The sequence below is a fragment of the Cervus canadensis genome, chromosome 1, assembly GCF_019320065.1.
Source record: "Cervus canadensis isolate Bull #8, Minnesota chromosome 1, ASM1932006v1, whole genome shotgun sequence".
Classification (NCBI taxonomy): domain Eukaryota; kingdom Metazoa; phylum Chordata; class Mammalia; order Artiodactyla; family Cervidae; genus Cervus; species Cervus canadensis.
In genome coordinates this window covers 107,655,741-107,681,961 of record NC_057386.1, presented here as the reverse complement: position 1 = coordinate 107,681,961, position 26,221 = coordinate 107,655,741, and the positions used below count along the sequence as shown (strand labels likewise).

At 65.0% G+C, this 26,221-nt stretch overlaps 4 protein-coding genes across 4 annotated transcripts; 2 read left to right on the top strand and 2 right to left on the bottom strand.

The window, feature by feature from the left end:
• The first annotated feature begins 938 nt into the window (after positions 1 to 938).
• TSSK1B (testis specific serine kinase 1B) lies at positions 939 to 2,471 on the top strand. The gene has a single exon (XM_043489697.1). It carries the CDS (start codon positions 1,172 to 1,174, stop codon positions 2,273 to 2,275), a length of 1,104 nt encoding a protein of 367 aa, XP_043345632.1. The 5' UTR covers positions 939 to 1,171; the 3' UTR covers positions 2,276 to 2,471.
• Positions 2,472 to 5,745: 3,274 nt separating this feature from the next.
• On the top strand, positions 5,746 to 7,206 carry TSSK2 (testis specific serine kinase 2). Its single transcript, XM_043489711.1, has one exon. It carries the CDS (start codon positions 5,839 to 5,841, stop codon positions 6,910 to 6,912), a length of 1,074 nt encoding a protein of 357 aa, XP_043345646.1. The 5' UTR covers positions 5,746 to 5,838; the 3' UTR covers positions 6,913 to 7,206.
• ESS2 (ess-2 splicing factor homolog) lies at positions 7,014 to 14,589 on the bottom strand. Its single transcript, XM_043489682.1, has 10 exons — positions 14,420 to 14,589; positions 13,294 to 13,462; positions 13,107 to 13,208; positions 12,592 to 12,761; positions 12,383 to 12,500; positions 12,021 to 12,154; positions 11,368 to 11,470; positions 10,581 to 10,690; positions 8,864 to 8,979; positions 7,014 to 8,505 (listed from the first exon to the last, which is right to left on the bottom strand). Exons 1-10 carry the CDS (start codon positions 14,552 to 14,554, stop codon positions 8,226 to 8,228), a joined length of 1,437 nt encoding a protein of 478 aa, XP_043345617.1. The 5' UTR covers positions 14,555 to 14,589; the 3' UTR covers positions 7,014 to 8,225.
• A 561-nt stretch (positions 14,590 to 15,150) lies between these two features.
• On the bottom strand, positions 15,151 to 18,845 carry GSC2 (goosecoid homeobox 2). Its single transcript, XM_043489611.1, has 5 exons — positions 18,602 to 18,845; positions 18,231 to 18,484; positions 17,565 to 17,835; positions 16,591 to 16,911; positions 15,151 to 16,287 (listed from the first exon to the last, which is right to left on the bottom strand). Exons 1-3 carry the CDS (start codon positions 18,843 to 18,845, stop codon positions 17,731 to 17,733), a joined length of 603 nt encoding a protein of 200 aa, XP_043345546.1. The 3' UTR covers positions 15,151 to 16,287; positions 16,591 to 16,911; positions 17,565 to 17,730.
• Between the last annotated feature and the right edge of the window lie 7,376 nt (positions 18,846 to 26,221).

Genomic DNA, 26,221 nt, shown 5'->3' with positions numbered 1-26,221 from the left:
CCCAGGATCCCAGCCTAGGACATTCAGGGTCATCTGAGAGAGGCACCCACTCCAGATGCACGGATGTAACCAAAACCGACCCCAAGGCTCTGCCCGGCCTGCCTGCTCCCGCCTTCCCGCGCCACCCCACCCTTCCCTACAGCAAGGCCCAGAGCAGAGAGGACCCACTGCTGGCTGGAATGGTGGTTCCCATTCAACACCGCCCTGTTTGCCTGTCCTCAGGGGGCATTTCTGGGAGCAGCTGCTGCTCTCAGAGGAGTCCAGGCCCACCTTCTCCCCCACCCCCAGACCTGCCCTGGGAGCCCAGCCAGGGCTACTGCAGGGCAGGCCCCCGGGAGGGGGCTCACAGCCAAGGGCAGAGACCTGGTCAGTTGTCCCCAGCAGAGCTGGCCAGAGAAGGTTCAGATGAGAGCAGCATGGGGGAGTGAAAAGTCTAGCCAGACCTTCCTGCCGCACCCACCTTTTCAGCCGCCTGCCTGTGCAGACCTTGCGGAGGGTTTCCAGGGCTGCATGGAGCAAGAAGTCAGGAAGGGTTTCCCAGCCCCTTCCCTGGGGGAGATCACCTAGGTCACTGCCTTGGTCAAGGCAGCCCTCCCGGCACCACTGTCCCCGGGTTCCAGAAACAACTGTCCCTTCATCCGAGGGCCCATCACCCACTCGGGGTTCTCGACACGGTTCCATGTGGGGAGATCATCCTCTTGTCAAACCCTCACATGCAGTCCTCACTTGAGCATCTCCTGTTTGCTGCTGAGACCTAGATGGTTGGGACCATTGCCCTGAGTTTCCAGGGATGCCCTGGGGTGCAGGAAATCAGCCCACTGCGCTGCCCCCCCCAGCAGTCCTGGCTCAGGTGTGGAGGCTTGGGAGAGCCGATGTAGTCCCCACGGCCCCCTCCTACCTCGGCCCTCCGTCTGCTGCAGGGTTCTGAGCTCGAGTGGCTCAGGCCGGAGACCCATTCCGCAGAGCACTCCTCCTCTATGACTTCACGCACTGAAGTCGCCCGGGAGACAGTGCCGAACGTTCCAGCCCAGAGTCTTGGCCTCTGGGAGGCAGGGACGGGAGGCCCGGGCAGCCCAGAGGACTCTGTCCACAGTGTAGATGAGGACGCGCTGGCCCATGTCCCGCAGGGATGTAGAGGGCAGCCTCAGGGGCACTGGGCGCTCCCGGCACCATGGATGACGCTGCCGTCCTCAAGCGACGAGGCTACATCATGGGGATCAATTTGGGAGAGGGCTCTTACGCCAAAGTCAAATCCGCTTACTCTGAGCGCCTCAAGTTCAACGTGGCGGTCAAGATCATCGACCGCAAGAAAGCCCCCACGGACTTCCTGGAGAAATTCCTTCCCCGGGAAATTGAGATTCTGGCCATGCTAAACCACCGCTCCATCATCAAGACCTACGAGATCTTCGAGACGTCAGATGGCAAGGTCTACATCGTCATGGAGCTTGGGGTCCAGGGCGACCTCCTCGAGTTCATCAAGACCCGGGGGGCCCTGCAGGAAGACGACGCTCGCAAGAAGTTCCACCAGCTGTCCTCGGCCATCAAGTACTGCCACGACCTGGACGTCGTCCACAGAGACCTCAAGTGCGAGAACCTTCTCCTCGACAAGGACTTCAACATCAAGCTGTCCGACTTCGGCTTCTCCAAGCGCTGCCTGCGGGACGACAGCGGCCGGCTGACGCTGAGCAAGACCTTCTGCGGGTCGGCGGCGTACGCGGCCCCCGAGGTGCTGCAGGGCATCCCCTACCAGCCCAAGGTGTACGACATCTGGAGCCTGGGCGTGATCCTCTACATCATGGTCTGCGGCTCCATGCCGTACGACGACTCCAACATCAAGAAGATGCTGCGCATCCAGAAGGAGCACCGCGTCAACTTCCCGCGCTCCAAGCACCTGACAGGGGAGTGCAAGGACCTCATCTACCGGATGCTGCAGCCGGATGTCACCCGGCGCCTGCACATCGACGAGATCCTCAGCCACTGCTGGGTGCAGCCCAAGGCCCGGGGCCTGTCCTCCGCAGCTATCAACAAGGAAGGCGAGAGCTCCCGGGCCACCGAGACCCCGTGGGCCCCAGAGCCCAGCTCCGACAAGAAGTCCGCCACCAAGCTGGAGACCCGGGAAGATGCGCGGCCCGAACCCCGGGCCGAGCCAAGCCCTGAGGAGGAGGCGGCAATGGTGCAGGTGTCCCGGCAGTCGGAGGCCATGGGTCTGCCTGGCGAGCAGCCCAGCAAGACCGAGGAGGGGGCGCCCCCGCAGCCTTCAGAGACGCACGCCTAGCCCGCCTCTCGCGGCCCAGGCGGCCAGCAGGGAATGAGGCCGAGCTCGGGGCCCCGAGCCTGAGCTCCAGAGAGGCCGCGGGACCAGCCGAGAAGGAAGACGGTCCCGGACACGCCGCTATTTTCGTCAGTTTCTTCCCCTCCCTTTGAACTCGGTAACTCACGTGGCTAAAGAAGCAATAAATCACTATATTACTGCAGCCCCCGAGGTTGTTGTGTGTGCCCTGCCAGCTTCGGTCACCCAGGGAGAGGACCCTGCACCCCCGTGGCCCCCTCCGCGGGTCACACCGTGCTTCACCTCCCACTGGGGAAAGAGCTCCACGTGTCCAGCCCTGACGATGGCATCGGGCCCTGGACCGGAGAGAGTCAAGTGAGGAAGATGCTGCTTCAAGCGCGGGGCCCACAAGCGCCGAGCTGGGTGTGGAGGCGGCGTGGGGGCTGCAGGCCCGGGCAGGCGTTCTGGGCCCTCAACAGCCCCCGAGGTGCCTGCCTGTGTGGGGGCCTGCAAAGGCCGGCCTCCCTCCCTCGGGGTCCCTCCCCTCCTCCTGCTCTGGCTCCAGGGTCTCCCCCACACCCAGCCAGCACCCCGTTCCCTGCAGCACCCAGAGCATCCCTGCCTGGCCCGCCCCCCAACCTGCATGTCCCCCCATCACTGTGCTCTGACCCTCCTGCTCCTCTCTGGTCCCAGCTGTCCCCGGGGTGACGCTCCCTCTAGCGTGGGTAAGCGGACACTGGCAAGCAGGGGGCACAGGCCTCCTCTCACATGTGGCCGGGACGTCCGCAGGGGGAACAGGCCTGCGGGCTCACTGCTGGCCGCGGGGGCGCCACCCACCGTGAGGTCCTCACCTGGCGGTGCGCGGCCACCGCCTCCTCTTCCGATCCGCCTGTGCTCTGGACACGCGCGCACCTGCGGGTCTGACACCAAGGGAATGGGGCCTTTAGACGGGCCCCTCCTCCCGCCGCTGCCGGCGTCCAGCAAGGGCCCCCCCCGGCCCCAGCCCCTTCACGGCCACAGCCACGGACCCTGGCCCCACCCCTGTCTCCCCATCACCTCCTGCAGCAGCCGAGGCCCCCATCCTGCACCCAGTCCGGGTCCCCTGCCTGCGGGAAGGATCTCCACACCTGGCCCCTGAGGTCCTCCTGGGTCTGGCCTCCTGGCCGCCCAGCCACTCGCCGTGGGCCCCAGTCCTGCTGGCAGACAGGCCCCGGAGCCCCTGCCCACCTCTCCAGGCTTCGTCAGGGGCCGCAGCCTCCACATACGAAGCCTCTGGGAGTCACTGCCTGGGCAGGCGGGCGAGGGACCAAGATGCAGCAGTCCTGGCGGTGGAGCCACACACCTGCCCAGTGGCGGAGCGGGATTCCAGGGTGCATGGGGCCAGCGGGGGTGCAGATGCCCCAGGAAGCTTGTGAACTCCTCCCTGGGTCAGCAGTGGTCAATTGGGGCCTGGGGGCAAGGCTGGGCGGAGGGGCCTTGGGAAGGAGCACCTGCTGTGTGCTTCCCAGGCGGGGGCACCACTCAGAGAGGGCGGGCGGCCGCCTGAACCCACCCAGCGTGGTGCAGGCCGCGCTGCGAGGCCCTCCGGAGGTGGCCTGAGGCGCCGGCTGCTCCTGCCGGCTGCCCCACTGCCCCAGCCGGGCTCAACCCCACAGCGACTCCCGGGACCCTCAGCGCGGCCTCCGGGCCAGCCGTGCACCTCCCGCCCGGCACACTCTCACCACCTGGCCGTTCAGACCCTCAGCAGCACCTCTGTCCCCATCCTCCACGGGGCCTGACCTCAGCCCTCAGCCTCCCCGAGTCCAGTCCCAGCTCCATCACTGCGCGTGCCTGTCACGGCCCAGCTGCAGGGCACTCACGCCCTGGGTGACGCTGAGCCACCTTGGGCCCCGGGAAAGCAGGGCCCGCTCCTGTCACCCAGGGCCTGACGCCAACCCTCAAAGCTCTGAGGGCAGCATCCCTGGGCCTGTGGTCTGGCACTCACAGGCCTGCAGCTGGGAGCACCCTGAAGCCCGTCCAGCTTGACCCTGCCCCGAGGGCCCCGGCAGTCTGACACACACATTCTGGGCAGGGCCCCTGCTGCTCTCCCGAGTCTGCAGGCCTGACGTCCCTGGAGAACCAGAGGCCACGGTGTCCTGGGAGAGGTAGGGTGTGAGGAGCAGGAGCCACAGCAAAGGGCACCCCGGACAGAGTCCTGGGGGCAAGGGAGACAGGCCAGGAGGGCACCTAGCTGGGGGCCTCGCAGCTGGCCCCTCTGAAGTTCCGCTGGTTCCTACTGAAGCCCCCAGAAGAATGCAGGCGTCGGGTACGTCCCTGCCGCTGGCCTCTGGGCCTGGCTGCCCTGCCTGGGGACCTTCCGCTTGGGCCTCCTGCCAGGAGCTCTGTGTGGCCCAGGCATGTGCACACGCTCCCCTCCCAGCAGCAGGCGAGCCCCGCTGAACCCCCACACGGGGCTTCTGGGTCACTCCCACCCACCCAGACACAGGATGCCCCCTCCCCGAGCACCCGTCCTGGGCAGCGAGGACAACAGGACCATGGGGCTCACAAAGGACCTGAGCCTATGGGGGCGGCGGTTCCCGGGGTGGGAACAAAGCAGGTTGACGCTGCTTCTAGGTGCAGAGACGGTCTAAGATGCAAAGGTGATGTGCCTGCCCAGGCTCCCAGCGCTCACAAAGGCCCAAGTGACCTAATTCAGGACGCTCTCCCCAGCCCCAGATCCCGCCCCGGGCCCCACCCATCATGTGCCCTCCCCACAGGCCGGCGCCCGCCAGCCACCCCTTGCCCGGTCACAGGCTCTGGCCGCCCTTCGCTCCGTGCTCTCACAGGACCTGTCCTAAAGCCGGGCTTGGATCCCGGCAGCTCCTGCAGCCTGCACCCCCCGACCCTCTACTCCACGTCCCCCGACCCCGACGCCGGGACCCACCCATTCTCACAGCGTCCGCCTCCCCCAGGCCCTTCCCTGCCTGGACCTCAACTCTACCTTCCCTTGGAACGCCAGCCCACTAGGGCTCCACACCACCGGGCTGGGCACTCAGAGGGTCCGAGCCGCCCTTGCCCCCTCCGCCCCCTCCCCCATCAGAGCAGCCCCTCCCAGGCCCGGCCCCCGAGGGTGTGCTCGGCCCACCTCAAGGCGAGCTGGGAAGGAGGCCCTCCCTCGAGGGACAGGATCTGCTGCAGGGTCAGTCCCCACACCCAGGAGGGGTAAGCGGCGGGGGGCCGGCACGCTGGCTGGACCTGGGCGGCCCTGGGCTGACTTGGCACAGGGCGGCACGGCGAGATCTCCAGTCTTGGGCGCCAGCTTCCTCCCTTCTGGCAGGCCGCGGGGCTCTGTCAGCCCAGTCAGCCTTCCAGGGCTCCAGGGCCTGTCCCCCGCCAGTTCCCACTCCGGGCAGCCTGGCTTTATGACTTCACAGGCTGAAGTCACGCGGGGACAATGCTGGGCGTTCCACACCTCCAAGTGCAGGCCTAGCCTGGCCAGACGGCTCCCCGCAGTGCTAACAAGGACGATGCCCGCTGGCCCGAGAGGGGAGGGGATGTAGAGGGCAGTGGCGCAGGCCGCTCCGGGCACCATGGACGATGCCGCGGTCCTGAGGAAGAAGGGTTACATCGTGGGCATCAACCTGGGCAAGGGCTCCTACGCCAAAGTCAAGTCCGCCTACTCTGAGCGCCTCAAGTTCAACGTGGCAGTCAAGATCATCGACCGCAAGAAGACGCCCACCGACTTCGTGGAGAGATTCCTGCCCCGGGAGATGGACATCCTGGCAACCGTCAACCACCGCTCCATCATCAAGACCTACGAGATCTTTGAGACATCCGACGGCCGCATCTACATTGTCATGGAGCTCGGGGTCCAGGGCGACCTCCTCGAGTTCATCAAGTGCCGGGGGGCCCTGCATGAGGACGTGGCACGCAAGATGTTCCGGCAGCTGTCCTCGGCCGTCAAGTACTGCCACGACCTGGACGTCGTCCACAGAGACCTCAAGTGCGAGAACCTTCTCCTCGACAAGGACTTCAACATCAAGCTGTCCGACTTCGGCTTCTCCAAGCGCTGCCTGCGGGACGGCAGCGGCCGGCTGACGCTGAGCAAGACCTTCTGCGGGTCGGCGGCGTACGCGGCCCCCGAGGTGCTGCAGGGCATCCCCTACCAGCCCAAGGTGTACGACATCTGGAGCCTGGGCGTGATCCTCTACATCATGGTCTGCGGCTCCATGCCGTACGACGACTCCGACATCAAGAAGATGCTGCGCATCCAGAAGGAGCACCGCGTGGACTTCCCACGCTCCAAGAACCTGACAGGCGAGTGCAAGGACCTCATCTACCGCATCCTGCAGCCGGATGTCACCCGGCGCCTGCACATCGACGAGATCCTCAGCCACGCGTGGCTGCAGCCCCCCAAGCCCAAGGCCATGGCGTCCGCCTCCTTCAAGCGGGAGGGCGAGGGCAAGTACCGGGCTGACTGCAAGCTGGACCCCCGGCCCGGCCCGCGGCCTGAGCACCGGCCTGAGCACAAATTGGGGGCCAAGACCCAGCATCGGCTGCTTGTGGTGCCTGAGACCGAGGACCGGGTGGAGGAGCGGCTGGCCGAAACCTCCAGGGCCAAGGACCACGTCTCCGGAGCTGAGGTGGGGAAGGCGAGCACCTAGCGGTGTGGAGGGCCTGGGGGGCGTGGCTCTGTGAGCGCCCCGTGGGCTAAGTAAGCGGTAGGAGCTGAAGAAGCCACAGGTGCAAGAACAAGTAAAGTCCGTCAATTAAACCGCTATTTTGATTACGTTCTATTAGCTTTTTTCCACTTAGTAGCAGAGACCTTAAACCCTGACCACCAAATAAACCACAGTGTACAGCAGAGAGGCGCGCGGAGTCTTTTTCTCTGGGACTCAGCACCCACTCCCTGCGTCCCGGGGGCTCCGGGGAGCCGGCCTCGTGGGCACAGAGTCCACGGCCTCCCACCAGGCCCCCGCTGCCTTCCCACCCGCCCGCGCCCTTCAGGCAGCCCATCCTCAACTCCCACTCACCCTTTGGCCCTTTAGAACTTCTGGCAGCGCCCCCTTGCCCCCTCCAGGCACAGCCTTGCCTGGAGGGCGCCCTCTGCATCTCACTCGCGGCCCCCCCAGACCTCCGACCCCACTTCCTGGGGCTCCCTCAGGCCCACGCCCACCCTTCAAAAACAGCCCTTTCCTGACCCCATGGCGCCAGCCCCACCCCCGTGGTGCCCAGGCAGGGCTCTGCCCAGGAACTTGCAGGAGCTCCGTGTGGAGGAGCGCAGACCAGCCGGACCCCAGGCAGCCTCCAGGGAGCCTGAGGACGGCCTGCTGGGGCGTGCCTGCTCCAAGTATGAGAGGCTTGTCTTAGCGGATCCCACACTGCCTCTCTGAGCAGGACCCGACCCCACCTGAGGCTTAAAGAGCCCGCTGGGACTCCCTGGGGAGCTGGCCCAGAGCAGAGGAGCAAGGGGGCGGGGTCAGCCCTGCCCTGGCTGGAAGTCAGGAGGGACGGCTGAGGCCACTGGGAAGGGCCTCCCCTGGGGAGCAGCCGCGTATGCAGCAGGTCAGGCCTGGTTGGGGAGCCTGTGGACTTGCGGGCACAATGGCTGAGGGCTCTACCCCCCAAGAGGAACAGAAGTGGGGGGCACGGGGGAACGAGGGGCCAACTCAGCGCAGAAGGCAGGTCCCCCGCCTCGGTGGTGCCACCATAAGCCACGCAGGAAAGGCTGGACACCCTGGCCCCTGAGGTCACCACCCAGCGGCCCTGGGCAGGTGACGCAGGTATGAGGGTGGCCTTGGGGCAGAGAGGCATCCCTCGTCAAGCCGGAGGCTCTCTTTAGTAACAAGTAAATAGAACGGGCGGGGTCCTACAGAACAGGGTATCAGCCTGGTGGGCCTGGGGACTTGGAAAGCTGGAGTCCCGTGCTGGGCGGAGAGCCGCCCCGCAGGCTCCATGGAACACCTAGGGCCAGGCCCTAGAAGAAGTCTGAGGCCTTGCGCCGGGCAGGGAGCTGCAGCAAGTTGTCCGTGATGCAGGCCGGGTCCTGGCTGAGCGGGGTGCGTGTCGCAGAGCCGGGGGCCGGCGTGCTCGTCGGGGTCTGGGGCCCGCTGGCTGGGGTCTTGAGGTGGCTGGCGCGGGCAGGGGACGGGGTATAGCTGGCCCGCAGGGCTCGATCCGTGTACTTGCTGGCCGTCCTGCTCACCAGGCGCTGCAGGGCTGGAGACATGGCGGGACTCAGGCCCTTGGGGGTGAGGCTGCAATGCGGAAGGCGTGGCGAGAGGCAGGGTCAGGCCTGCCCAGCAGCAGGGCCCTCATTCCCCGGGAAGATGCCTGGGGGACACGTGCTTGTGCCTGGCTGGGATCCTGAACAGCCGCGCCCTGGGCCGTGGGGCTGGAGGGGATCCCGACCCTCTCCAAGGGGGGGGCGATGACCCTGACTCCACAGGCGGATGGGAGCTTACGGGGACAAGGCCTAAAGGCGCCCCTTAGAAACGCATGAGAACGGGGGCTAGGGACGTGCGAGGGGCACTGCAGACACAGGGGAGACGGCCCGGCCCAGAGCCGCAGCCACGGGCCCAGGCCCCGGTGCCGAGCGCGAGGCCCGCCCCTCACCTGGCCAGGTTCTCTGTCACCCTCCGCAGGGCCTCCTGCTTCTTGGCCCGGTTCTTGGCAGCGGCCTCGTTGGCCATCTTCAGGCCCAGCCGCTCCCTGCGGCCCGGCTCCAGGATCTAGAGGACGGCAGGCAGGCTCGTCGCGGGTCGTCAGCCTCCTGACCCCCACCCTGAGTGGCCCACCCCCTGCGCCGGGTTCTTGTGAAGCTGGCACCACCCAGCCAGGCACTGGGACCACCGTCTGGGAAAGGCCCTGTTCAGCCTGCTTTCCGCTGGCTACCAGGTGCGATGGCTTCTGCGTTTCTTTAAAGAACTTCAAGATACACGTCCTGGCCCATCTTCTCACCGGCTCTGTGCTCCCTCTCTTGCTCACACAGCATGCTGGCTGTGTTACCACATCACACACCCTCCCGCTGTCTGGCTGTCAGCTTGCAGTCAGACCCTGGAGGGCTCCCACTGCGCTGAGAGATGCCCAGGGCCCAGCGCCCACTCCCTTCCCGGCTTCTCCCTCTGCGGCCGCATGGACACCCCTTTCCTGCCTCCCTGGCGCGTGGGCCTGAGGCTCACGCTCGCTGTCTTAACGCTCAGCGTTCTCGTCTCCCTTGAACCTGTCCTGCTGTGCACCAAGGAACCGGCTGTTCCTGTCTCCACACGCCTGCGAGAAGAGGGCTCCGTCGCCCCCTTGCCCTGGTCCTGACCCGCCGGCCACGGCGGCGGACTTTAATGCCTCGGTGCACACAGCGGTCCCCAGGCTTTTCCCAACTATTGTAGCATCCCAGGCTGAGGGCCCCGAGGGCAATCTGGGTTCTGGAGGGATCCCCGCTGTAGGGGGAGCGCCCACCCCTCAGCCCCTGCTGCAGCTCCCTGCTCCTGGAGCTGCTGCTATAACGGCTGTCACTACGGTGACTGACGCTGTCTCTCCACACCTCACTGCGTACTGCCGTCCCGAGAGGACCCCGCCCTGCTCCACAGACAACCTGGACTCCAGACCCTGCGCTGGTTCTTTGGGTTCTCAAAGCAGGTGAAGTGATCCTGGACCCTTCGGTCTCGGGGCGACCCCCACGGGCACTCCACAGTACTCCTGAGGCTCCGGGCGCCTCCCTCACAAGCCACGCCCAGTGCTGGCTTTCCCCACAAATCCCGCGACATCACGGACCTGCCTTCCCAGAGCCACTCGGGCCCTACCAGCCACACGCTGGCACCTTCCTGGGCCTCCCCGTCCCCACACACCACCTACCACCCAAATCCCCTGCCTGCCTGGCCCACAAAGGGCCTCCCTTGTAGGGGTCCGGCCTCGGGAACCCCCACGCTGACTGCTCCTGGGACCCTGGCAGGGGCCACCCAGTCTGGATCCCCCGTAACCAGAGGCCTCCCTCTGCAAGGACTCAGCCATCCCGAGGGCACAGCTGCGTCCGATGGATGCTAGGGTTTCGGGGCTCCTCCCCGGCTGCAGGCTGCAGGGGAGCTCCTGGCCCAAGACCCCCGTCTCTGAACAGCCCCGTCCTCTGGACCTGCAGGCTCCCAGGGGCCACGGGGGCTCCCCACCCGTCTCCCAGCCAGGCCCAAGCCCCGTCCACACCGGTCCTCAGCGGAGGCCCAGACCTCACAAGGGGCCATGGTGCCCGCCCCAGCATCAGCCCCGTCCGCTGTGCACAGCCACGAGAGCACGGCAGATCCCCGTACACCCATGCGGCCCCCCACCCACCACGCCGACCCACCTTGAATGCTGGCCCCGGCGTCCTGTCCACGTAGGGCGTGTCCGACCCTTCCACTCTCAAGGGCGTGTTCTCGACCTCCCCCCAGGTCATCAGCGGAGACTCACTCACACCTGCATGGGGACCGCCCACAGCCACCTCAGCCAGGGGCCACCAACGCGGGCCGCTGGCCCCTCCTTCCCAGGGTGGTGCCCCGCTGTGTCTGCCTGTGAGAGGGTCCCGGCGGCCGGCCCGGGGGAGGGGCCTCCAGAGGAGCCGGGCTGGGCAGCTGGACCCTCAGGCTACCACAGGGCCGGGGAGCCCCAGAGGACACCCACGGAGATCTGGAGTCTTCCAGGTGAAGCCCCCACCCCGAGTCTGGTCAAACCGCGGTGCCTTCCCAGGCCCGGAGGCCATCACATGCCCAGGAGGCCGCCCCGAACCTCGTGAGCTCACTTAGGTATGTCAGCTCCGCACACCTGCTGGCCTGAGACCCACGACCTGGAAACGTCACCCCAGGACTGACAGGGACCCCCGGCGGGAGCACGAGTGGGCAGCCTGAGAGGCGTACATGCCCCCAGGATCCCTCAGGCCCGGCCTGCCCACCTGCAGGGCCCTCATGCAGCCCCAGGGGGCCCAGGTGCACCCCACTTCCTGCAGATTAAGCCTGGTTTCCACACACGCGTCCACACAGGACGGCGCCAGGCGTCTGAGGTCGGGCCCATCTGAGAGCCTGGCGCTGCATGAATGCGACCCTGGGCCCCGGGGTGTGGGCAGGCCCCAGTAGTCCCACAGAGGGCACGTCTCTCACCAGGCGCAGGAGAAGGCGTGGAGACGAATCCAAAGCCGCCGACTCGGGGGGATTCGTGGGGGATGAGCTCCTTGCCGTCGGGGCCCACCTTGCCCTGTTTGTGCTGAAGCCAGAGGGGAGGTGGGGTCAGGGCCAGGCCGCACCGCGGGCTGAGGCGCAGACACTGCTCAAGCCCAGGGCAAGTGAGGAGGACCCCAGCACTGCCAAGGCCTGTCGGAGCAGCGGCCAAGGGATGCGCCCCGGCCTTCCACAAGGGCCACTCCTGACACCTGCTAGCTTTGGGGGCCCCTGACTTGAGGCCCGGGGCGGGGGGTGGGGCAAGGCATCTGTGAAGACCTCCGAAACAGTGCCCCCCGCTCCGGCCTCCCTTCCAACCCCCCCGATCACTGGAGTCACTGCCCTGCACGACTCCCAGGGTCAGCTCTGTAGTCCGCCACCCCGAGCCTGGCCCAGCCCGCGAGTCCAGCTGCACGCTGCCTCCCTTCTCTCTTACCCCTGCCCCACAGGCTGGCACACACCTGACCCACCTGTCTGACCAAAACAGGACCTGACCTCAAACCCCGGGACGGAGAACAGAGCCAGCCTTGACTGTGCTGCCAAGCCCTGCCGAGCCCAAGGACGCCTGAGCAGAGAGCTGCTGGCCCAGCCCTCACCTGTGCGTTAAGGGCGGCCGCCTGCTGCAGCTGCGACCTGCTGAGGGCCTGGCTGAAGGGGTCCCTGAGGAAGCGCGTGTTCTTATGCACCACCTGCCGTGGCTTCTTGAACAGCTGCTCTTCGTCGGGGACGCCTGGTGGAGGGAGCAAAGCCCATGGCGTCAGGGGGGCAGGCCCGAGGGAGATGAGCTGGTCCCCACCGAGCACAGCCTGGGCGCGCACGCCTGTGCTGACTCCGCCTACAGACCCCACCCCCCCAACTCCCCCACCGCCGGCTGCCCTGAGAATCTGGACCCCTGAAGGCCCAGAGAGGAACACACCCTGGAGACCAGTCCACCCCGCAGGCCCTGCCCTACGCTCACCCTCTGGGTAGTACATGAGGGAGTTCTTGGCCTTGTACTTCCAGGTCTCTACTCCGGCCTGGCCGCTCTCGACCGCCTGGTGCTCGGCCGACGGGAGCGCGAGACTGTCCTTCTGCCTCTGTGCCATGGGGGAACAAGGGTCAGGGAGGCCCCGAGCCCTGGCCCAGGAAGCCCGCCCTGAGAGAGCACCGTTACCCCACCCCAGGCACCTTCTCAAACTCCTCCTCAGCCTGGTAGAGCCACGCATGGCGCACCCGGCCCCTCTCCTTGGCCACCTCCATGATCTCCCGGAAGGAGGCGTTGTCCTCGCTGGTGTACCGGCTCAGGAAAACGTCCAGGCTGGGCAGCGGCTCTGCCGCCTCCTCCTCTGCGGCCTCTCCTGTCCAGGGCGCCATGGCGTGAACACCACTGTGCACCTGCTCAGTCCCGGACACCCTCTGCCTGGCCGTGGGTCTGTCTGTGAGACCCCACACCGCCAGACAACACCCAGGGGTGGAATCAACACCCCCAAGCCGCCCAACCCCCTATCCGCTGAATGCCGGTGAAGTGTGTGCTCTGACTCAGGCCCAGAAGGGGTGTCGAGTGTTAAGAGTCACAATATTACAGTGGGTCCCCCGCGGCACAGTGAGCAGCCGGGAGACCAGACGCAAGATTCCCAGGGCACAGGCGTCTGGAACACCCCAGGCAAGCCCGACAGCGCAAGGGCAGCGGGACGCTCACTCACCGTCACCGTCCTCCAGGCCACGGCCCCGGGCCCTGGCCTTGCTGCCCACCACGCTGGGGCCCGTGTGTAGCTCAGGGGTTTCAAACGTGGCCGGCGAGACATCTGGGGGACAGAGGGGGTGAGGTCAGGGGGCCTGAAGCATCGGTTCAGCGAGCAGCCATGCCCGGCCCCACGGGACTCCTCTCACAGGGTGGTGGGGGCTCTCGGGACATCTTGCCCAGGGCGGAGCCGAACTTGATGGCGATCTGGCGCATCCGCTCCAGGTCTCCATTCTCCTCGGCCTCCAGGTACTCCTTCTGTGCCTGCAGCTTCTCCACGTCAGGAAAGAAGTCCCTCTGGATGACTGTCTGGAGGCCCTGAAGGACAGGTCAGATCGCAAGTCAGAGCCTCTGTCTGCCTCCCCCGGCTGCTTACCCCACAGAGTGTGTGCTGAGACCCCAACCTCCATTCAGCCCAAAGATCCCCAGAGCTTGGGAACACTTCCTTTTTCCTTTTTTTTTTTTTGGCCCTGCTGTGTGCTTGTGCGACATGGGATCTTGGTTCCCGACCAGGGATTGAACCCGGACCTGCGGCAGTTGAGACCATGGAGTCCTGACCAGAGCACCTTCAAAGCCTTCTCTCGCTCTGCCTGAGTTTCACCCTCCTTTGCCGCCTTCACCTCCACATCAGCTGAACCAACCTGGCTGTTGCCACCTTCACCCCGCCCACGGCCTCCTATTTCCAATCTGATCCTTTCACCCCACCACCAGCACGGGTGGAGATTCCCAGCTTCACACCTCCAGCCGGACTCGCCTCTGAGCTGCGCGTCTGCCGGCCCAGCTGTCCACTAAGACCACTGCCTGCCCACCCCACTTGTCTCCCAAACCTGAGTGACTTCCTCGAATCTCCCGCCTGGCTGCGGTGGGGCGGTGTCAGGAAACGAACCCGCTCATCGATGCGGCCACCCTGGGAGCCGGCTTGCGGGGCCCCCAGCCCTAGCTCCTACCACCACCGCTGCCCAAGAAGGCCTCTCCGCCGCTGTCCAGACCCCTGCTGACTCCCTGACAGATCCCCAGACCCCTGCTGACTCCCTGACAGATCCCTGTCTTTCCGGCTCCTCACCGCGTGCACACACCCACCCCCGCGGCCCCCCTACAGCGCGGACAGCTAGCCCCACACTCCAACGGCTTGGCCCTCCGCCTGTCCACACGCCGGGGGCGAGGACCCAGGCTGCCCCACCGCCTCGGGGGAGCGCGGAGCGTCGGGAACCGGCGGGGAGCGCGGAGCGAGGAGCGCGGGGCCCGGAAGTCGCGGGCGTCCGCGCCGAACGCTACCTCAATGTACTCCTCTTCGTCCAGGACCCGCTGCCGGCCCGTCGCAGCCCCAGCCTCGCCGGCTGCGCGCTTCCTCCGAGGCCCGGACGCCACGGGAACCAGCTGGGGGCGAGCTGGCGCGCCCGGCGACGCCATCGCTATCCCAGCAGCGCCCGGGCGGCGCAGGCGCGGCGGGGCGGGGGCGGGGCGCGCCAGGTGCGCAGACGCCTGAAACAGCCGCCCAATGGGAGAGCCGCGTTCGCCGACGTACTGACGTCACCGCGAGCCCTGCGCCTCATGGGAGCTGTGGTCTTCGTCCCGCCCCGCTCTGGTCACGGCTCTCTGGGCTGTGGACGCCAGAGGGCGCTGTGGTACGGGCTAGGAGCTAACCCCGAAAAACTCCAGTTTTGCGGAATCTGAAGGACTTGAAATTCCAGTTTCTCGCAAGAAATCACTATATGGGCTTCCCTGGTGGCTCAGGTGGTAAAGCGTCTGCCTGCAATGCGGGAGACCCGGGCTCTATCCCTGGATCGGGAAGATGTCCTGGAGAAGGGAATGGCGACCCACTCCAGTGTTCTTGCCTGGAGAATTCCATGGACAGAGGAGCCTGGTGGGCTACAGTCCATGGGGTCGCAAACAGTTGGACATGACTGTGCGACTTCACCCTACCCTAATCACTATATACACTTCTATGCTATTAACAAAGACACCGCTTCAGAAACGTTGGCTATATTTGGCTTCAAAATTTTTATTCAAAGTTTAGGCAAGAAAAGAAATGTCTGGTCCCTAAGTGCCCGAATTGGCTTCCCAGAAAGCTGATCCTTAATGAAATGGACAAGAAAATTGTCTGAGCATTTTCCAGGAACGATCATTTCTTTCCGAAAGGAGGTTGTACATTATGTCAAGCAAGTTCTGCCCCAAGAAGGATTCAGTACAGTTCAGTAGGAAATCCACCATATGGTTCCTGCCCTTGTTGGAGCTGAGCATGAGATGCAAAAGACCGCCCCACAAACAAACAGCGGGCAGGTTCGAGGAAAATGAATCCCACCCAGGGGGCATCTTACCCAGGGGGCATCTTACCCAGGGGCATCTACCTAAGGGGCTTCTACCTAGGGGGCACACGGGAGACCTTCCCCTGGAAGGGAGTGGTTGCAGACCCAAAGGACAAACAGGCATTGACGACCACATGGAAGGGGAGAGCGTGTGCAAAGGACCAATGGGAGGAGACACAGAGTGCAAGGAACAGCGAGGTGGGAGCCCACAGCGGAGGGCCAGGCTGCACGGACCTTGTGGGTTACGGGTTGTGGGTCACAGCGAGGAGTTTTGTCTTTGTTCTGCGAGCCGTGGGAGCCCTGGGAGTGCTGTAGGCAGGGGAGAGGCAGGTTTGGACTTGCATCCCGGGTTTTATGAGAATGAGTCATAGAGGAATCAGAGTGGGTGCATGTGGACCAACTGGAGGCAACTGCAATGGCCAAGTCGAGAGGGGACGGCAGTTCTCATGATTGGTGCAGTCGAGGCTAGGGAGAAGGCAGATTCTGGGATTGTTTGGGGAGTCATCGCCTTGGCCTGGGCTTCGTGAGTGAGAGAGAGGAGGAGGCAGGGTGCATGCTGCTAGCTCTCTGGCTCACGTGCCTGGGATGCCTGGCAAGAGCTGCTGGGGACAGGGTGACTAGAGAAGCCCTGGGCTTCCAAATGGAGCTGTCAAAGGGACAGCTACCCAGCACAGGGGAGAGGCCTGGGGGCGGGCGTAACCGTGGGATGGAGCTGGGACTGGAGGCTGAGGGTGGAAGAGACAGACCAGGGCGCGGATGGAGATGAGCGGGAGAGCGTGGGCTCAGCCTCAAGGACAGCTGTGTTCCCGGCAGCTGCGGGTGGCCTGCCCGAGACAGCTGGAGAGAAAGGAAAAACCAGGAGGGCAGCATAGTGGCTGGTCCCGGGGCACAGAGCTCTGATCACGGGTGCCCCACACCTTGACACAAAGCCAGTCAGCCGACAAGGGCTGGGACCAGGGGAGTGGGGTGTCCCAGCTTGGGCGGAAGCCCTGCAGGCAGGCTGTGCAATCTCCAGGGATAAGGCCAGGAGTGATGGAGATGAGCTCCGTGACAGCTGGAAGTGTGCATCCTGTGTGTGTGTTGGGGGGGGGGGCGAGGGCTGCTGTCCTGGCCGGGACCCCACACGCCCTGTGTTCTCACCTGCCCTGGAGGGTCCTGGGAGCCGCAGCCCTGGCTTCTAGACCTTCCATGAGGGACTGTGTTTCCCGCCAGATGCTGCCCACCCCCATTCCGTCCAGGACGCATGAGGAGGCAGAACAAAGTCCCCACGCCAGATGGCGTGGGTGTCAGGTGCCAACTTGGGGACTGAAGCCTTGTCTTCACGCTGTCCTTCACCCTGGGGGTAGGATGGCAGAGGGCAGAGCAGACACTCTCCAAGGGGGGTGGGGGGCCCTCCCCAGTTGAACTGGCTGGGCCCCGCAGGGTGACAGAGGCTGGCCGCTGTGATGGAGGAAGACACACCTGCATGGAAACCTCCAGAGTGAGGAATCAAGGGTCCCGCCCCCGAGAAGCAGCTCCCGGAGGCCAGTGCAGGGACCAGGGGCCAGGCCGTGATCGTGGGGCCATCCGCTCTGCTGGGGGCAGCCTGGCACAGGGACTGAGGGCGCACCGGTCCCCACTCCCTGGGAAGGAGAGGAGGGCCAGGTCCCCGCCAGTGTGGCACGCAGCCGTGGAGGACTTCAGCCTGGACTGCTTTCCCCGAGGTTTCAGTAACTCGTTTGTTTCTCGGGATCCACACAAGACTCACAGGACTCAGGGGTGGGAAAGGGCCTCCTGGAGGTGACTTCACCAACCTTCTCATTCTAGGGGTTGGGGCTCCCAGGCCCCGGATGCAGGGGAGGGCCGTGGCTGGGTCCTGGGGGCCGAGTCCCTGATGAGCAGAACTCCGCCGCCCTCCCCCCGCGCACGCGCGGGTGTTGGGTGCCCGTGTTGACAAGAGGCAGCTGGGGTCGCCGGGTGGCTTCCTGCCCCGCGGAGTGTGATGGGGGTGAGGAGGTTGGCCTACTCTGTACCCCGCTCCCCACCCCTCCCCGATCTCCCCAGCCCTCCTGCCCAGTCGCCCTTGGGACGGAGGGTGCACAGCGCATGGGGCAGCCCCGCGCTCTGGAACCCACCGCAGGGCGGGTGGCCGCAGTCGCTCGCAGAGGGGCTCCCGCGGTCAGCTCCGGGGCCCCGAGTTGGAGGCTGGCGTCCTCTCCCACCTTCCTATGAAGGTCGGGCTGTGCGCTCCCCGGGCCGGCCCCAGAGGACGCCTCCACGCCGGGGGTAACTCTGGCGCCCTCAGCAGCCCTCCTTCGGGGGCTTCTTGGGTCCGGATAGGAGCTGCGCGGAGGACGACGCGCGCTTCTGGTGTCGCCACTTGGCCCGGCGGTTCTTGAACCAGACCTGAGGAGGAGGTGCGCTCAGGCGGGCCCAGCGCAGACCCAGGTCCCGCGCGGGTCCCAAGTGGTCCGGCCGGGTCTTCGGGACGCAAGTGCGGGCGGACGGGGGCCTCCGGGCGGCTGCTCCCGTCCGTCATCCCCTGCCGAGGGCCCGGGGCCGGAATCCCTTCCCCCCGCTTCCGCCGACCAGTGCCCCTCCTGCAGCCCCGCGCTCTTCCGAGCCCCCCGAATTCCGGCGCGCGGACGCGGGCTTGATTCGTCAGGGGCGGGTGGGGTGTTTAAAAATAAGGGAGCCTGACCTCCGCCGCGGCCCAGCCCCGCCGGCCGCCCCTCAGCTCCCGGGCCTCGGCGCCTCCGCCCGCCGTGCGGAGCCGCTCTCCCGAGGCGGCGGGCACCCACCTCCACGCGCTCCTCGCGCAGGCGGATGCGGCCGGCCAGGCGCTCGCGCGTGCCCACGTCGGGGTACTGGTTTTGCACAAAGAGGGCCTCCAGCGCCCGCAGCTGCTCCTCACTAAAGATGGTGCGGTGACGCCGCGTGCGCCGCGGCGGGCCCGGGACACCCGCGCCTGGCTGCGCCCCGGGGCCCCCGGGGGGCGCGGCCCAGGGCAAGGGCGCCGCGGGTGTCAGCCTCAGCGGCCACGCCAGCCGCGCGCCTGCCGGGCGAGGGCGTGGTGAGGCGCGGGCCGGCGGGCTGGCTCCCCTCGCCCTGCGCCCTCGCCACGGGGGCCTCACGCCCACCCACCCAGCCCGCGCGCCCCGCGTCCACTCACCCAGCCGCGCGTCTGTCTCCGGGGGCCCGCGGGGGCCGCAACAACAGCAGCAGGCGCAGCGCGCGGCCTCCGGCGCCCCGGGCTCCCCCAGCTCCGAGGGGCTCTCGCTGTCAGGGACGGGCGGCGGGCGGGCGGCCCGGGCCGGAGGGCTACGATCGGGCAGGCTGGAGAGAATGTGCTCGATGGAGAAGGGGCAGGGCCGCCCGGGTGCCCCGCGGCCCGGCGCGCCCCTCGCAGCCGCCATGCCGCCCGCCCGCCCGCCGCCGCCGCCGCCGCCGCCGCCGCAGCCGCGGGAATATATCCGTCGGGGGGCGAGGGGGGGTGGGGTCCGCTCCGTAATCCCCGGGCTGGGCGCCGCGTCCACTCGGGCTAATCCCGCCGCACGGCCAGGAGCGGGCTAATCCCTGGCGGCGGCGGCGGCGGGAGGGGCGACCGGGAGCTCCCTGCCCCGAGCCCGTGCCCCCGACCCGCAAGGCTGGCAGGCGCACGCAGGGCCGCCCCCACTGCCCGCCGGCCCCGGCCCAGCGGCCCGAGGACACCCCCACCCGGCAGACCTTGGGTGCCTGGTCCCGTAGCCGCCGCGCCCAGGGGCTGGTTCTGCGTCCCCTTCCGCACCCCACCGGGGCGGAGGACCGAGGCTGGAGAAACCCCCCAAACGGCAGTGTCCTGAGCTGCGATCTCAAACGGGGCCCAGCACCCGGGGCAACCCCGCCGTCCGCTGCACTCAGCCCGACTGCCCGCTCCCATACTCAGGAACTGGATCTCAACCTTGGGGAGGAGACGGGGCGCAGGCGGAAGCTGTCTCTGCCCATCCCCAAACCCGCAGCCCCATGCCTTCAATTCTCTGCCTTCTCTCCTGGGTGACAGAGCCCACCCGGCGCCATCCGGGGCTCCGCGGAAAGGGACTGTCTGCTTTCCTCTGTGTCCCAGAATCCACCCCCAAACCATTATCACCCCCCACCCCCCCACCCCCGCAGAGCCAGGCTTCCTGGGAGCTGACTGGTGCCCACACCCCCACTCTTCAGCCTCCCTCTGGGTCATTCTGTCCAACATCGCGGGGGACCGACCCGCACTTTGCCAGATTCCAGGAAGCCTGTCCACCTTCATCTATGCAGCCTGGGACAGCCCGCAGGACTTATGCTTCAGGCTGTCTCCAGACCGCCGAAAAGTTAGTGTGCGACTCGCGGGACCGGGCTGCAGACGGTCTGGCTTCTGCCCCAGCTGTCCCTTCCGGGCTCCAGGAGAGGCTCCTTCAGTCCACCCCACCCCATACCTCGGTTTCCCGACCTCTGAGCTCTAAACTGACATCATTGCGACCTAACTTTCAGATGCTCCGTGAGCTAACCAGTCACTGTGTGAGGTTAGATCCCCGCTGGGCAGGGGCCTCCGTGAACGGAAGGTACCATGAAGGGGGCAACACGCAGTCTCGTGCCTCTCCTCCCGCCTCACACGCCCCTCCTCAAACTCCCTTGTTGACTCCACTCGTGTCAGTGAGGACTCTGGACTTCCAGCCACAGAACCCACTGACTTGCTGTCACAAAGAGTCCTGACACAGACTGCCCAGGACTCATTAATCCGGAAGCTCCAGGAAGGAGCCACCACCTCTGTGAGTGGCCCACCTCATGGTTGCAAGATGGCTGACACCACCCCGACCTCCCATCTCTTCCCATGTATCCCTTTGGATCACCCTAGAAACCTCTCCCAGCCAACTTCCCTCACAGAACTGCAAGCTTACCAATAGATCACAGAAGTTCCTGGGAGTCAACAACCCATCAAAGTCACTTGCTCAAGGATGGGGGCTCCGGGACCAGTGGCCAGGAAGGCTGGGTCCTGGCTGTTCCTTCATCCCTCTCCATCCTCACCCTTGGTGACCTCTTACAACCTTGAACCTTCAGACGCCACCTGTGTGGCAAGGACTCCCCAGGTGATAACTTCAGCCTGACTGCTCCTTCTGCTCCAGGCTGGCATCTCCCTAAGCGCCTGCTCCATGTCCCATTTCAGCACCAAGGAACATTCAGTCACTATGCTTGGGACAGACTCAAGATCTCCTGGAAACCTCTAACCCCTGCCTGGCACCCCACCTTGATAAATGGGTTACCTACACCCCTACCCACCTAGGTGGACGTGCCATCTCTCCACTGATGTGATGCTCTTCAAACCTGTCAGCAAATCCTTGCACGCCTCCCTTCAAGAGGTGACATCTAATGTCCCTTTTTTTGTATGTGCACTGACTTAGTGACTCTCTTCTAACCGCTAGGAGGCAGAAATGACCCTGTGGTTTCTGAGGCCGGGTCCCACAGCTGGGTGACACAGCTCCTCTCCCATCTAGGGATGCTTGCTGCAGCAGCCACAGGAAGGACATGCAGAGCAGCCCCAGCTGAAGGACTGGCCCCAGACCTGCGTGGGGCCGCTCTGACGTTGACCCCTTTTAAATTTTGTCCATGATGTAGGTAAAGACCCAACTTTCATTCTTTGCATTTGGATATCCAGTTTCCAGTTGTCCCAGTCCCATTTGCTGAAAAGATTATTCTTTTCCCTGTTGAATTGTATCCCCCTCAACCCAGTTGCAAATCAATTGACCATAAACGTGAGGACTTATTTCTGGATTCTGAGTCCTGCTCCATTTATCTACATGTCTACCCGTAGTTTTTTTTTTTTTTTAACTGCTTTATTAATTATTGGCTGCCCTGGATCTTTGTTGTTTTGCATGGGCCTCTCTCTAGTTGCATCGAATGGGGCTTCTTCCTGCAGCGCCTTCTCTTGTTGTGGGGCAAAGGCTATAGGCATGCAGGCTTCAGTAGTTGGGGCATGCAGGCTTGGTTGCTCCCAGCATGTAGGATCTTCCTGGACCCAGGGTCAAACCCGTGTCCCCTGCGTTGGCAGGTGGATTCTTATCCACTGTACCACCAGGGAGGTCCTTACCTATACTCTCTTGATTACTGGAGCTTTGCAGTTGAGATTGAGATTTGGAGGTTTGAGATTGACAAGTGTGAGTTCCGCAGCTTTTTTTTTTTTCCCTCAACATTGATTTGACTATTATGGTTCTCGTGAACTTTCTTGTGAATTTTAGGACCAGCTCGTCAGTTTATTTGAAGAGACCAGCTGGAATTTTGATAGAGATAACATTGAATCTGAAGATCCATTTGGGGAGTCTTGCCATCTAAACAACATTAACAATCCATGAACATAGGACTTCTTCCACTTACTTAGATCATCTGGAATTTCTTTCACTAGTGTTTGTAATTTTCAGAGTACACATTTTTTTTTTCCCACTTCTTTGATTAAAGTTATCCTTCAGTATTTTGTTCTTTTGGGGATTATTGTAAGTGGAATGATTTTATTTCATTGTTGAACTGCTCACTGCAAGTGTATAGAAATACAAGTGATTTTGTACATTGATCTTGTTATCTTGCAACCTGCAGAATTTGTTTATTCTAATAATTTTTTGTGGATTTAAAAGGTTTCTATATACAAGATAACGGCGCTTGTGAACAGAAACTGTGCTTCTCGCTTCACAGCACTGCCGCCTTCTGCTCCATCTTCCCGCCTGAGTTCCCTGGCCAGTGTGTGTGCACTCAGTCGTGTCCGACTCTTGCGACCCCGTGGCCTGCAGCCCACCAGGCTCCTCCGTCCATGGGATTCTCCAGGCAAGAGTCCTGGAGTGGGTGCCATTGCCTCCTCCAGGGGTTGTCCTGGTCCAGGGATTGAACCTCTGTCTGTTGCATTGGCAGGTCCCTGACTAGAACCTCCAGTAAATGGCTGGACAACAACGGGGAGGGGGGGCATTCTCATGTTGTTTCTGATCTTAGAGGGAAAGGATTCAGTCTTCATCACTGGCCAAAAAAAGAAAAAAAAGTAGCAATTTGCCAATTTAGCAAAGCCTCAAAAGATATTAAAATGAGTGAGCCGAGTTACACTTCTCCTAATGGTAGTCACTTGCTTTGGACTAATCCTCCAGTGGATAGCAATGATAAACTCGGAACAATATATTTGGAAGAAAACCTGGGAACACTGGGTATGAACAGTAGAAACCAGAAGGGGGTCAATGCCAAGGCTGAGGGCCTCAACATCTCTTTTTGGGGGACACAGAAGCACGGGGTGACTATCGGTTTGCACACTGAGAGCACTGCCTGCTGGGAAGCTGACCAAAAGGGGGGACGTGGGTGGGCAACCTGGCAGCGGGACAGAGCCGGGGGAGGGCAGGGAGGCTCACCAAGAAGGCCCTGGGACAGACATGGTGGCTTCAGATCTCAAGTCTCGAGGATTCAGGCTCCAGCTCTGAGTCCCCACGATGCACGTGGCCCCATCACCCAGGGCAACACTCCCAGGTGGACGCAGCTGGGCCGCCACTGGGCGCTAACCAGGGGTGCAGGATGGGCGAGGGGCACTCCAGTGGTCGGGACAGAGCCCCAGTCGCCTCCATGATACCACCTGCTGGTCCACACGGACCCACTGTCCCCCTTGGTAAATGGCCCGCCTCACCACCTGGGTAAACCGCGATTACACTGCCGTCCACCGTGCTAAATGCACACCTGCCCACCCAGGTAAGTGGTCCAACTAGCCTCCCTGACACCCCCTGCCCTCAGAGCTGCCTGAGCACCAGACTTCATGCGGGACGCTGCCCCGCCCACCGGGACACCTCACCGGTCCTAACACAGTCCTCAGCGTTGGTGCCAATGCCCGGCCACCTGGGCCCCACACCGGCCTTCGGACGCACTCCCGGCCACTTTCCTGGCCTGACCCCCTCTCTGTCTGCACACAGATCCAATCACGGAGCTCTCCTGCTCAGGATAAGAGGATCAGCCGCCTCTTCGCCATGCTCCTCCGGCCCCTGGACTCAAACACCTCTCTCCGGCTGCCCTCTCCCTCCCGTTGCCCAGGTGGCAGACAGCTCCGCCAGCGGCCCAGCGCTCTCGGCAGGGTCCTGGGGTTCAGTGTGGCCTCCGCAGAGCGGCCTTCCCTGCTCACCCCACCTGCCCCTGCCCCTGCCCAACCCCCTCTGCGGTCCCAGTGGCTCCTGACCGCCCTCACTTCTGTCTCCCGGACTGAAGAGCAGACCAAGTTGCTTCCAGGACTGGTCAAAACTGGTCAGTGCCAAAGAGGCGGTGGATGGCGGGGGCGGGGCCTCCAGGGAGGGAGCAGTGGGGCGGGAGGAGCATCAGGGGCCAGGGACCGGGACCTCAGTGCGGAGAAACCACTGGCTTCGGACAGGCAGAGGCTAGGGCGCCAGGCGGGCCCAGCAAGGCCCAGGGCGAGTTTGGAAGTCAGGTCCCGGCACAGCCAACGTGCGGCTAGAGAGGAGACGGCGAGCACGGCTCTTCTGCCGCCAGGGAGGGTGGAGGCGGCGGAGGGCCCCGGGCGCCGCTCGGGGATGGTGAAGGCGGCCGGGACCCGGCGGGGTGGGGGGGCACTGCCTCCCCTTTTCCCTGCAGCGCGCACCCCGCCCCCTCCCGGCCCGGCGGCCAGGCCATCAGGACTCCCTGATTGCTTTCTTTCATGCCGGTGCCTTTCTCTGCAGCGAACGCCCTCTAATGCCTCCTTTATCACGGAATTAGGGGATTTAAGGCCCACGGCACAAAGGGGCCCTCGAGAGCGGCCATAATCAAGCGCCGATCGGCCGATCTCGAGCGGGCCCGGGAAGAAAGCAAGCGCGAGGATTAGCGCCGCGGGGCCGAGATAGCATCGCGCGGCCGCAGGCTGGGGCCGCCGGGGAGGGCCGGCCGCGCCGCGGAGAAAGGCCGGCTTAGCCGCCGGGCGCCGGGGATTCTGAAGCCATTAGCGGGGATTAGCACCCGGGTTAATCTACTTTGGCCGTTCAATTGTCAGCGGGCCGCTGGCGTGGTGGACCCTTGGTGGCGTGGCCGCGGGACCTCTGCGGTCCAGCAAGGGAGCCGGTCTCGATTTCCCCAGCGGTCACCGGGCCAAGCCTGGCCCCGAGTCCCAGAGGGCGGGATGAACCCCTCGGTCCCTCAGACCAACCGGCTCCGCGTGCACTTGGCCCAGGTTGGAGTGGGGCCCGGCTCTTGGCTGCAGCCTGTGCTGGGGATCAGGGCGCACTGGCCCATGCCCATCCGCGAGGCCCCCGCCCTTCCGGCCAGCTCCTCCTCTGCACTCTCGGCTGGCCCTCAGGTGTGGTTCCACAGCAAGGCACATCCTCCCCACCCCGCAAGGCCAGGGGGCCGGTCCTGCAGACCAAAGGGAGGCTGCCCGAAGCCAGCAAGGAGCCCCTGTCTGCAGACCCTCCATCCCTCCCACGGTCCCACCCCAGGATACGGACCCCAGCCCCGGCGGACGTGATCTCACCGTCTGCCTCCCCAACCCCAATCTTCAGCTCCCTCACTGAGGGGGCCGGGGGTGAGGGCTGTGCAGACCTGGCTCTCATAGGTCCCAGGCAGGCTCTGTCTCTGCCTGGGTTTTCCCGTCTGAGGAAAGGGCCTGGCCGAAAGGAGTGGTGCTGGCAGGAGGCCCACTGTGCGGTGTGCTACTGCTGTTTGCTGGAGGGGCGCGCCTCCGGCCCCACCGACGACGGGTTCCGGGGGTGGGGGGCTCGGCGGGGTGCGCCTGCACCACGAGGCTGCCCCGGCCTCCTCCTCCATGGCGATGGGATGGGGCACGGTCCCCGCCCCCTACACGAGCCCGCGGGTGGGAGCAGGTGCCCGGACCGGAGCTGGCCAGCAGCGGGAGGCTGGCGACCCTCGCGGCCCCATCCCGTGACCCTGTCCCCCGTCCCGTGGCTGGCACTGGGGACTCGGGAGCCAAAGGCTGCACGGGAGGGAGACACGGGCGCGAGCTCCGGGCCAGCGCGTCAGGCGCGCCCGTGGCGGCATCCAGCGTGAGCAGTGGGTCGTCGTGGGGGGTGGGGTGGGCGATGGCGGTGGCGCCGGACAAGCCCCGAATGTTGGCGGCTGCCCGACGAGGACCTTGCGAGTGGCCGTCCAGCGACGGGCCGAGCGCATGCGCGGGCCTGCACCGCCCTGGCGCGCAGTGACACCATCAGCGCGCGCCGTCCGATTTCCGGGCGCCGGCGGCCCCGCCCCCAGCAGCCTCGGCCCCGCCCTGAGGGCGCCAGCGGCTGGCGAGTCGCTCCTGCGTCGCTCCTGACTGGGCCCCGGGGTGGGGCTCAATCCTGCTCGAGCGGGCCTGGAAGGCCATTTTGGTGTCTCCGCGTCTCTGGGCCGAACTTTAGTCGACGGCCCGCGGGCGCAGCCCTTCCTCGGGTCACACAGTTGGGGGGGGCGGGGTCACCGGGCCGTCGGCTAAAGGTCGACCGACCGGAGGCGGGGCTCCTGGAGAGCGGCCCGCGGGCCCACCGGCGGCGGGTCCGAGAGCTTGAGCCCGAGGCAGGTTTTCAGTCGGGGGTTGGGCGGCGGCCGCCGCAGGCGTCTGAGCACAGGGACTGGGATGGCCCGTGCCTGTAGGTCACCTCGGGAGGCAGCCACTCCTCTGGCCGAGTGGGGTCTCAGGTCCAGGCCCGGCCAGAGGGGGAATAAATGGATGTGGCCGGCCCGGCCGAGGAAACAAAAACGACCACGGTTGTGGTGGGCGGGGTGGGATCAGGGCCTGGCCCAGTCTACGCAGCCGAGGTTGTTCTCGGGTAGTCTCAGGTGGGCGTGGAAGGAG

Bases quoted from the DNA above. Each gene is read 5' to 3' on its own strand.
- TSSK1B (XM_043489697.1), top strand. From the start codon at position 1,172: ATGGATGACGCTGCCGTCCTCAAGCGACGAGGCTACATCATGGGGATC.
- TSSK2 (XM_043489711.1), top strand. From the start codon at position 5,839: ATGGACGATGCCGCGGTCCTGAGGAAGAAGGGTTACATCGTGGGCATC.
- ESS2 (XM_043489682.1), bottom strand. From the start codon at position 14,554: ATGGCGTCGCCGGGCGCGCCAGCTCGCCCCCAGCTGGTTCCCGTGGCG. The intron at 10,691-11,367 runs GTGAGAGACGTG...GTCCCCATGCAG, and splicing joins CACGCCTTCTCCTGCGCCTG to GTGTGAGTGAGTCTCCGCTG. The intron at 8,980-10,580 runs GTGGGTCGGCGT...GCCGTCCTCTAG, and splicing joins CGCCGGGGCCAGCATTCAAG to ATCCTGGAGCCGGGCCGCAG.
- GSC2 (XM_043489611.1), bottom strand. From the start codon at position 18,845: ATGGCGGCTGCGAGGGGCGCGCCGGGCCGCGGGGCACCCGGGCGGCCC. The intron at 18,485-18,601 runs GTGAGTGGACGC...CTCGCCCGGCAG, and splicing joins GGAGACAGACGCGCGGCTGG to GCGCGCGGCTGGCGTGGCCG. The intron at 17,836-18,230 runs GTGGGTGCCCGC...CCTCCTCCTCAG, and splicing joins TGCGCGAGGAGCGCGTGGAG to GTCTGGTTCAAGAACCGCCG.